This window comes from Chinchilla lanigera, unplaced genomic scaffold (assembly GCF_000276665.1).
Source record: "Chinchilla lanigera isolate Chin_1 unplaced genomic scaffold, ChiLan1.0 scaffold00016, whole genome shotgun sequence".
Classification (NCBI taxonomy): Eukaryota; Metazoa; Chordata; class Mammalia; order Rodentia; family Chinchillidae; genus Chinchilla; species Chinchilla lanigera.
In genome coordinates this window covers 19,288,791-19,300,791 of record NW_004955417.1, presented here as the reverse complement: position 1 = coordinate 19,300,791, position 12,001 = coordinate 19,288,791, and the positions used below count along the sequence as shown (strand labels likewise).

At 35.0% G+C, this 12,001-nt stretch overlaps 1 protein-coding gene across 1 annotated transcript in view; it reads left to right on the top strand.

Annotated features, from left to right (window-relative positions):
- Csmd3 (CUB and Sushi multiple domains 3) overlaps positions 1-12,001 on the top strand; it is a 1,085,099-nt gene that overhangs the window by 824,999 nt on the left and 248,099 nt on the right. Inside the window, exon 28 of the mRNA XM_005381888.2 lies at positions 6,284-6,475. Within this exon, the coding sequence (XP_005381945.1) occupies positions 6,284-6,475 (192 nt within the window). The remainder of the gene's footprint in view (positions 1-6,283; positions 6,476-12,001) is intronic.

The window sequence follows — 12,001 nt, the reverse complement described above, 5'->3', positions numbered from 1 at the left end:
AATGGCAGGAGCAAGAGTGGCCCGTTGTATGGCATGTATTCCCAGGGGTTGTTCAAAGTTTGAATGATTCACAGACATCAGTGGGTGGGCAACTGCAGTTGGTGCATGGTGGGCCAATTGTGTCACTGTTTCTCTGTGTCATGATAGATCTCAATTGAGCGGTGGCGGCCGGCCTAAGGGCCGGCGCGCAACAGCGCTCGCCACCACATGGCTCCCCATACGCTGGTGGCCCTCCCTCCAGGAGCTACGAGGCAGGAAGCTAGCCAGCCGAAGGACTGGCGCTCCCCACCTGAGGCTCCCCATGCATTGTGAGGCTAAACTTGAGACTTTTATAGGCAAGTGAATACAACTCGAAATTCTACTCATAAGTGAAATAAATTAGGCTCACATTTGTAAACATCATATTGTCTCCCTGGTATGAGAAACTGAAAGAGTAAATAAATTCTAAAATATACAATAGTTATTGTGAAATGGGAAGATATTTTTCAAAAGGAAAAAAAGAACTAGGATGGATGAAAGTGGAATGGACAGTAGGGAAAAGAGAAAAATGCAAGTCTGTTATAGTATTAGTATCTCTAAATTCATTAAAAGGGAAAGTTGCCAGGTGTGGTGTCACACACTTATAATCCCAGCACTTGGGAGGCTGAGGCAGGAGGATCTTTGCAAACTCGAGACCAGCCTGGGCTACAAAGTGAGTTCAAGGCCAGCATGAACTGCATAGTGAGACCCTGTCTCAAAAACACAAAAAAAGAAGGGTTTGTGCTAATATCAATTGAAGAAATTTTTATGCCCATATCTTGTACTCTGAGCAACTACTTTAAAGATAAAAACATGTAATGTACTAACTATTGTTCTTCTCATATTATTTTGTTATGAAGTTTTATTTTACCTTTTTTCCATAAAATAAACAATATTTCTGATAAGGCAGAGAGGTTTTGATACAAACAGCACAAGTCCCAGGGCTGGCTTCACATAGAGAAGACCACTTTGAAAAGAGAAGATTTGGTGTAAATAGGGGTGGGCTCGGAGATCTCTTGGTGCTAAGAACAGGGTCCTCCTTTCTTATACTTTCTTATACTTCTACACTCTCAATGAATTATAAGGAACAAATAAAGCAAAAGAAGGAGTGACAGGAAGAGAAAGAAAATGAAACAAGTGGAGTGGAAGGGTCCTTAGTATCCTAATTACTTAAATACCCATTTGGATAAATTTTATTTCATTATTTCTAACAAGAACTACAAAGTTAACCTGAGTCTTTTTCGCTCCCTGTTGTAGTAAAACTACCAGCTGGAAAAATGTTTCTGTGTTTACTGAAGAGATCCAAATAGCTTAGTATTATCTGACTTTTCATTTCAAACTCGATTTAGTCGTCCCAGTTTTTCATCTCTAAACAGCTGTCAGTGTCCCACCAGCAGAGTATGGCTTTGTGTTGTTATTTCTGGTAATGGGATAGATTTCGCTGAGAAAATACATTGTAGTAGCTAAACCCCTGGTGTTTGAGTTCAAATGCCAGCTCCAATATGATCAAGCAATTAACATCTCTGGGGCTTATTCATCTTGTTTATAAATGGGAATGATATTACTTCATAGAGTTTTTTTTAGCTTTAATGTATAAACATAGCCTCCTAGTAACTGTCATGCTTACTATAAGCTCTCAGCAAAGAAAGTAATGACTATTATTTCATTAGCTTTTGGTCTTCAGACTAAATTTATTGGCTTTCCTAAAGAACATCTGTTTCTTTCTTATATACATAAACAATTTAGTGTGACACTGTATATACTTATGGAACCTTATAGATAAGACTAATGTCAATATTTGGGCAAATGTTGTTTTAAATAAGGAATGAATATGTTTTCAATGTTACAAACACTGCATGTGGGTTTTAGGACTATGTAATCAGGACGGTAGGTATACAGATAGCTGTTTTTCTTAAAGCTTGACACTTACAACTTAATGACATGTTTCAGAAATTTCTATTTAAGAAATGTCTATTTGTACCACGGTCAACACCTTAAACATATTTTATTACTTTTTTATTTAAGAAATACCCCTTGGATGTAGTCTCATATCTGTAGGCTCACTTTCTCTGTCCCTGAACAATTTATAATATTGAAAAAAATTTTTAGTCCTTTTGAGCCTCAACTTTCTCATTAGGAAAATATGTATAATAATAATAATACCCAGACTTCCTATGAATTACATGAGATGTAGAACATGGTGTTTGAAATATAGAAAGTACCCAATAAGTAATATGTACTAATAACATTAGCTCTTCACACACTTGTATTTGTATACACTTTTTCCGTGATCATCATTTTTATTGAATCAACTGGTAGAAGGAGAAAAATACGTAGTTATATAACAGTCTGGCCACATGATAATTCTCATTCTGGATTAGCAAAAAGATACAGGTCCAGTCCTTTGAGCTGAAGGTTTCCTGAAGGGCAGAAAAGTCATCTTTTATTGTCAGTTTTATAGGTTTTTGATGTCAAATTCAAATTATATTTAGGTATTACAGCATATAAGCTAATTCATTTTCAAGAATGTTCCTGCCATGATATCATTACGAATGGAAAAATAAGATGTAAGAATTTGTTTCATTGCTGAAATTTCTGACTACTTTCTACTGATATCAGAAAAAAGGAAGCAGGAAGGACTCACAGAGTTACAGATAACATTTCATTAATTGAATTAGAAATAAAAGAATTTAAAGCAGAAAGAGAAACCCACAGTGTTAATACTTCAGTGTTTAGTACACTATTTTTATATATGCTTTTATTTTTGTGTTTAAAATAATTGATAAAATATTCAATTATAGGAAGAAAATCCCTCATTCTGTATAGACATCCTCTTTATTATACTAAAATAAAATAGTATAAAGAATATCTTAGCAATTTATATGACAGCAAAAAGAAAATGTAAATAAGCATCATGTATGTTAAAAATTATATGCTAAAAAAAGTGAAAAAATAAAAATATACAATTTTTTTCAATTATGTGACCAATAGTTATTATAACATTATATAATTTTTTAAAATTATGTTAATTACTTGACCTTATCTAATTCCTAATTCTCAAGGAGATACAGCATAGCTCCCTAAAGCTTATTTTCTTTACTGGCTCTAATTTCAGTTAAATACAGAGAAGAATGGTTGATAATAAAATATTATAATTTTGTTTACCCACAAGCACAGAGTATAATCAGTACAGAGTCCAAAACTTTAAATAAGTAAAGATAAAACAATAGCAATGTCCCCAAACAATCATTTCCATATTTAACTGTTTCTAAAATTCAAGTAAATACCAAAAGAAAAAAAAATCACATCCTCTTCATGAAGTTCCAACTTTATTTGTTGTACTTTAAACTCTCAGTCCTAATTTATTAGTTTACAGAGAAAGGAAGTTTCAAGTCAACTATGCCCAAAGATAAATGCATATTCTCACACAGTATGTGTTAGTTTTTTTTATGAAAGCCTTCTTAATTTTACCTAACTGGTCTCACTTTAATTTTGTAATATTTATCATTGTTCCTGTTCTTAAGTCATTATTTTTATTAGTGCATAATGAATACGTTCATCGCGGAGAGCTGGTACATGAACAAAACACACCTTCATTCATTTTATGTCCCTTTTTCTCCCTCTCTCCTCTCTCCCCACCCCTTGACCACCTTCCCTCTCGCAAAGCATCCACCTCCCTGCTTCATGTTACCTACCTTCTATTTTTTTCTTTCATTTACTTATACTTCAGTGCTCTCATATAAGAGAACCCGTATGCTATTTAAGCTGTTCATCTAATTTTTTTTTTCATGTAACACTAGAGCTGGGTGTGGTGTCCTCTGCCTGCACTCCTATCCCTCCAGGAGGCTGAGGCAGCAGGATCAAAAGATCAGCGCCAACCTGGGCAAATTAGTGACTTAGTGAGACCCTGTTTCAAAACAAAAAAGAAAAAAGGAACTGGTGATAGAGCTCAGTGGGAAGGCCCAGTGTTCAATCTACACTACTGAGGCAAAAAAAAGATTAAGCCCAGAAAATCTAATAATAGCACAACACTACATTCCCCACCCACACCCCATACTTGGCTAAGCCACAGTGGTCTCATTACTTGCATTTCTATGTTTTCTTAACTTTGTTATGAATTCATCTTTTATATTTGTGAGAATGTTCATAGGAGGTTTAACAATTTTTCTGAATATAGTCCAGCACACATAAGCCTCAAAAAACCAAAATCAAACCACACCCTGAAGCTTCTCATAAACTTATATTACTTCTATTTTTCATTTTGAAATCTGTAACACATTTGCCATTTTTGTCACTTCAGCTGAAAACATTCTAAATGTGAATCTTATAAACAGAACACATTCTCCAGTTAAGTACTATGAATCCAACCTAAGGTCAGGTTTAGTTTGGATAGAAACCATCCAGAGGAAATCAACAAGAACTTAATGGCTGAGTGTATCACAATAAACACTTCATACAAATTCCCTACCCACAGTGGAAGATTATAAACGCTCGGATTCTGGTACACATGATGCTATTTTTAGTTCTCTGCTTAGGAACGTGGATGAGTTCAAATGAACAAATTCTCGTAAAATTAAAACCGAGACCTTACGCCACCTCCCCTGTTACTCTCTAATATGAATTCTGTTATTCTGAAACACAGAATACATTCAGAAGTAACTGATGCAAACAGAAAAATGCAAACATTTCACGGTGAATTTGCAGTTGTGCTAACTATAGTTTTTCTTTTCATGGGTATACTTCCTACCTCCCAATGAAGTCTTTACTGGGAATCATACAACTCCCTCCTTTTCTAATGAATTTTAGGTTTTTATTTCTAGATAATTATTGGTTTACATACATAGAGCTAGATCCTATATACTCTTCACCCAGTTTCCCAATGATGATATTTTGAATAACTAAAGTACAACATCACAACAAGAAAATTGAAATGTAACCAGCCAACCTTAGAGTTCACCAGTTTTACGCGTACACATGTGCTCCTGTGAGGAGATTTTGTTTTGTTCAGATTTCAGTGACCATGACCGCAGTGAACATTCACAAAAGTTTCACCCCAAGGACCCCTGTGCTCTTTCTTTCTTGCCAGTCTCTTTTTTCCATCTCCCCCTGCTCTCAATCTCTGGAAAACCTAATTCATGTTCCACATTTATACTTTTGTCACACCAAGGATGTTTCATGAAAGAATCAACAACAAATAATTTTAGATATTGTATTTTTTCACGTAGTACAATTCCCCTGATGTCTATCCAAGGTATGTGTAAATAAGTGAACATTCCTCTCTGTAATTCAGTAATATTGTATGATGTAGACAGTTTAACCATTGCCTCTGGAATGAATACCCAAGAGTGTCATTTTCGGGTTGTGTAGTGAATGCACACAACATCCTTTCCTGAGTGGCTGTACCATTTTACATTCCACCGGTAGTGTATGAATGATCCATTTTGCTTGATAATCTGGCCAAAATTTAGTATTGTCTTGTATATATATATTTGTCTTTAAGAGAATTTGTCTTGTATATATATATATATATATATATATATATATATACACACACATATATGTATATATATAAGATATATATATACACACACACATATATATACACATATATATATTTTTAAATACTGTAGCAAACTCGGTAAATATGTAGTAATTTCTCCTTAATGCTTTAATTTTCTTTTCCCTAACAGTCACTCATGTTGAATATTTTTTATACGTCATTTGATATCATTTTTTGAGAAAGTATTTTACCTATGTTGTAATTGATTTGATTATTGGTTCTCTTTTTTTAATGGCGATTTTTTAAATTTTTTTTTAAATGTACTATAAGTACAAGTCTTTCATGGGATACATTCCGTGCAGATGTTTCCTCCCTGTGTGCAGCTTTCTGTACAATCCTTTCACAGCGACTTGGACAGAATGAGTAACTATTTTGAGCAATTCTAGCATGTAGTGACTAAAGCTATTCCATTTCTTGAAACAAGTGAGCATGCTAATTATTTAATAAGTGAAAAAGTGTTTATTGTGCGGACATTTAAAATTTAACCCAAACATCTTTAAAGTTAATTTTCTAAAAGAAGACAGGTATGTGAAAATTTCTCTTTTTTTTTTTTTTTTTCTTTTTTGGTACGGGAATCGAGCTCAAGACCTTGCACATGCCAGAGAGGCGCCAAAATTTCTAAACGCTCTCTCTAAAATTTGGAACTTGGAGGATGATTTTCACGGTATTAACAGTGAAGCTTTGGTTGTGTTGTTCCTTCCGTAGGTTCGGTCGCCACTGCGTGCCGTGATCCAGGGGTTCCCATGAATGGGACTCGAAACGGTGACGGAAGAGAACCTGGGGACACTGTTATTTTTCAATGCGACCCTGGATATGAACTTCAAGGACAAGAAAGAATAACCTGCATTCAGGTAGAAAATCGATACTTCTGGCAGCCCAGCCCACCAGTTTGTATAGGTATGATTAAAGTATAATTAAAGTTTATTTATAGAAACATTAAAAAATGGTTAGAAACGTATCGATATTAGTAAGAGAACTGTATTCGAGCATAAATTGTGTATGGGAGTCTAAGATTTGAAAGGATTCCAAAACTCCCAAAAATGTACAAAATTACAATGATCATGAATTTTTCTATGAAATAAGGGTTCATAATGTCATTAGATTCTTACTGCTTCTAAGATTCTTAAAGAGTTATAAAGCAAGGGGCTGGGGATTTAGCTCAGCGGCAAAGCGCCTGCCTGGCAAGCGCAAGGTTGTGAATTTAGTTCCCGGTACCGGAGAAAAACCAAAAAAAAAAAAAAAAAGTTATAAAGCAAAGCTCTTGAAAAATCTTGATCACTCTTTACTAATAAATGTAGTATTTCATAGCTTTAAAAATTAAGAGTAAATTCAGACTGTACATTTAGGATGGCCCATATTAATCTTGCTTCTATGTTGGTAACTTCTTCTAAGGGAGAAAACTTATTTAATGTATTTATTTATTTAGAAACTATGGTAGAATTTCAAAGTTTTGGTTTCCTATTCAACTTATGTGTCATAAAAGAATATCAGAAACTTAAGATACAAATTATTTCAGCAGTAGCTCTGAGAAAGAAATAATATACCACTTTTGGGATAAGAGCAGTGAGAAAATCTACTACATAATTAAGAGTTTAATCATAAACTTTTGTGTTCAGGTGTTTCAGTGTTGGTTTCATCTTAAAGTCAAAATACATCTTGAATAAATTATATTTTCTCTGTTGAAAATTTTGTTTACTTACATATTCTTTCACTATACTTCAAGCAACTTCCCAGAAGATTCCATATTTCACTGTACTCAATTTATTTACATTTACCGCAACTGTGCTCATAAAGGCAGGGAAAGTAATTTTTAAAAGTTTTACAAAGAAAAATAGACTAGAAAAAAAATTCATGTTTGTTTCAAAGTTTTCATATGTTTATTTACACATTTCACTTAAAAATATTACAATTAAACTCTAATTTCTAATTAATTGAAATTTTACTGCATTTCTCATCAGGCAAATCTTTTTGTAAAGAAGAAATGATAAAATACCACAGAACTGCTACTGCTTTGTGATTCTTAGACCTGAATATTGCTTATTAGGATTATCAGAAGAGCTGTATTATGTCAAATGTTTTTTATATAGAATCATAAAATACTGAATGAACAGCTTTGTACGGAAATTACAGAAAACACTAAAATTCAAAATGCAAAACATAAAAGAGCCCTGAGATCGGCAGTTGTAAAATTCCATTTATAGACAACAATACACTTTAGCTAGCAAGGCCTAATTCTAGGGGAAAAAAATAGCTGAGCACTAAATCTTACTTAAATGGAGCAGGTTGTGGAAAGTTTCTGTATAGATTACGGTACTGTGTATTATTTTTTGGTAAGGAAAGATAGCTTGAGGAAAAGATATGCATTAGAGCTTCTCTAGCGAGGAAAATAACCTTAAAAGAAGTGCGAAAAATTGCTAAGCCTGCAGAAAGCTTGACCTCTGAAACTGATAAGAAAGAACTCCATGATTGGAAATACTATGCCAAAGATTAAACCCTGAACTTTTTAGAAACTCCTTAAGTCTGTGTCTCTGACCCTAGAGCATAAAGCATTTTACTTGCATGTACAAGTAGCCAGACAGCAAGTACCACACACAAGCACACCATCTTTAGAGAGTTAATAGGATTCATTCCAGCTAAATTGACAGTGCGAACATTACTTTGACATTGCCGGAGGGAAAGTGGCAGCACTCAATATGAAGGTAAATAACATAGACATTAGTGTGGGCGGGTGGGCAGGTGGCTGAGAAATACAGGACACAAATGAAACTGAATTGGGGAAAAATTAAGAAGACTGTAAACCATTTATCAATAACTGCCCTCATAGAACTGCTTCACAAGGAGCTATGTTCCCAACCAATCATCCCCATTAAAATTCCATGAGAATTAAATGAAAATTTAATTCATGGACTTTTTAGACTTTTATTTTGGATGCCTGATGATTAGATGCATAAAAATAAAAATACATTCTAAATGCTACTTAACATTGAGCATATTTACTTACTGGTTGTTTAGGACTTACAAATGTAAAATAATATTTCCACATGGGTTGTTAGATTTTACAGATATATTTGGAAAATCTTCATACATAATTTAAATAATAGACTCAAAAGAATTTTAAGGAATCCTATGCCCTGATACAAATGTAATCTTGTACAGTGTCTAATAAGACACTTTGAATATGTGTAATGAATTTTCCTATATTTTGAGTGACAAAGGATCTATAAGTAAAGGATATATTAATTATGTACATGAATATATAAAATTTCTAACAATAAGAAGACCAAGGTTGTTGCTAGAAAGTAAGGAAAATTGAAGTGATATTGTTCCCCTACTGTCCCCCAAATTATATTTAATTCCATAACTTTAGCACCTGAAAAGAATCATGTGCAATATTTTGCCATCATTCTACTTTTATATGTAATGTGTACATCGTTATATGTGTTATTATTTATATTTTCATGTATTTTTTCATATTCCCATATGCTTTGGAAAACACCAAAGACAAACCAAACTGTAGTTTGTGTGAGAACATATAGTTTCAAATTAAATTGTACATTGATCCATACATTCCTTTTCACAGTTTCATAGTAAATATAAAGAACTAGCAATCTACATTTATTCATGCACCGTGAGCTAAACGTATTCATCTATTCACGTGCAAAATTGATGTTTATTCAAGCACAGTGATACCATCTTCTCCTAAAACATCATTATAACGCTGCAAACCCCGAATTCCAGCCCAAATTTCTTGCACCTCCATTTCCTGTAGAACCACTGGTGCCCATCTCTCACGTCCAGCAATGGGCTCTCCCTAAGTGCACACCGCTTGTCCATGCAGCCCGTTCCCGGTGCACTGGCAGCGGAGCCGTCAGTGATTTTACCCGATGGATTCTTCAGCCTCTTGTCTCGACCTCTTGCAGGTTAGACGTCACAAAGTTTCCATGAAATCAGATGTTAGCTGCAGATTTACGAGACAAGAGGAGCAACAAAAGTGATGAGAGTTAAAAATAATGGTCCACACCAAAGCAATGAAACACTGCACGCACTAAAATTCAGCAAATGTTTCTCTAGTTCACATGACTCCCTTACATCCATTACAAGACACAGTATATTGAACTGTGAAGATTCCTCTCAGACACACCCTGTCTACTCATAATCAGGCACACACTGCTCACGCACCACGTCTGTACTCTGATTGGTCCTTCCACAGCAAGTCTCAAAGTCACCTGTTTCCATAAGTGTTTACCTGTAGTCCACATGTGCCCACTTGGGTATTTATAAATAATTATCATTTATATTATTTATTTTAAGTATGGATGTCAATAATAGCACTTATATTTAACTATATATTAATATTATTCTTTTATACTTTGATACCTCCCTTCTGTGTGGCAATGCACATACTAAAGGAGTCCATTTGACTGATGGTCTTAGCTAGGGCTTACTTTGAGGGTAGGGTTTGTATTATAAGCATTATAAAAATCCGTGCTAGTGCTTATTTTCCAGTCAAGTCTTATTTTCAGGGAAATATGATATGTAGCACTGCTGAATTCTAGTCATAAATAACATGTAAATAATAGTCTTTACACTTTAGCAGTGAATGCTGACACATGAATGGAATGCTGTATTGAAATAAGGCAAAGAAAATTAAAGTAGGCAAAAGTTGCTATGGATACCAGGAGAGTCTGAAGAGAATTTAAGCATAGCCCATCTTGGACTTTTCCAGAAAACCTTCCTGAAACTTAAAAGATGAGTAAAGCTGTGTACATGCAGAAGGGGAAAAAAGGAAGTGAATGAGAAAAGTCATGGAAGTACTATGAACCATAGGTCCTCTGGGAGTATGTGAATGTAATGTGTGTGTATAACATGATCGGTGAGGAGAAGAGAAAGACAACAGCAGTCAGCTCACAAAAGCTGCCCTGAGGTTGAGGCACTAATCTTGTAGGCAGTCCAGCCTAAAATGTAAATAACCACAGTATTCTATGCACAGGCATAGTGTGATTAGATGTTTTCATTGGAAAAGCAAATCGGCAGGAAGTAGTGGGAGACATTGTAATAATCCTGCAGAGAGGTCAGAATCAAGTAGTTATGAAATATGGTAGAAAGGCAAGGAAAGGAGAAGTTGAAAACATGTTTATGAGGTAGAGTCTTGGAAGGATTTCTTGATGGACTGGTACAAGAATACAGTGAAGGCAAGGGAAGACCAGGGACCCCCAGTTTGGGAATAAAGGAAGGTGACAGTGTGAATTAAACACCCTAGGAACATAGGAAGAGAAGCAAATTCCAGTTGAAATGTGAGTATTCTGGATGTTCTGTGTGATGTACTGAGAGGTTACAGAGAACACTTGGGCTGTGGCTTAGAATTCTCCAGAGATATCTGCAGGAGGAGATAGGAAATGGAGTGCTCTGTGTATAAAAGAATGGCCGATAAAGCAGTCTATTTTGAAGCTGTCAACAAGGAAAAACATAACAATAAATATTAGGAGGACTAGGAAAGAACTCAGGAGAATGCCAAAATTATGAGGTGAGGTGAAAGAAGTGTTCTGCAGTAGAGCTGAGGCATGTACGTGTTCTCCACGAGAAAACTAAAGGTTCAACGTCAGAGAATAAGATAGCCAGTATCAGGTAAAGGTTAACAAGTGGGAGGATTATGGGTTTGAAAGCAAAGCAAAAGAAAGCCTGCTTTATTTTTGTCTCCTTTATAAGTTATTTAAGGTGGAACTCACAATCTCTGGCTTTGAGGGAAAGGAGGTTGAGGGAGACAGCAATGACTGAGAAGAGAACTGCAGGAGAAAGGCACCAAATAAAGGAGTGCGTGTGTGTGTGTGTGTGTGTGTGTACACGTGTGTGCACATGCGTACTACTCTCTACTCTTCTTGCCACTAGTACTGTCCTTATTTCCCTGTTTTCTTAAGCTGCCACTTCTGTGCCATGTATTATTCTCTAAACACAACTACATTTAACATAGTTCAAAACTAATCCCCTGAGGAAACTGTTTTCTAAATTTCACTGACAGCTTTCTGACCATTCCACTGAAGAATCACAGAAACTTTTATTTAGGACTGCAGTAATAATTAGTAACTCCCTGTTTGCATCATCAGACAGCTCATTTTAGGAATCTACTATAATTGCATTCAGGATAAGAATGTTTGAAAGCGCTGTAGGTTCTCAGATAACTATGCTTTCTCATTAACTATTATCAAAGCCTCTTCCTCTATAAGTACACAAAAAGAACCAGGGAAGATATGAAAATGAGCCCAATATTCTGTATCTTACTGTTCCACTCATTAGAGGTTTTGTTTGTCTTTGTTTTCTTTCTAATTTTCCAGTAACCTTCAGAGTTTATAGTAACCATGGGAAACCATTTTTATCATTCTTCTCAGTGCTTTACTATCACAGGAAAAAAAAAATTGCAATAGAAAG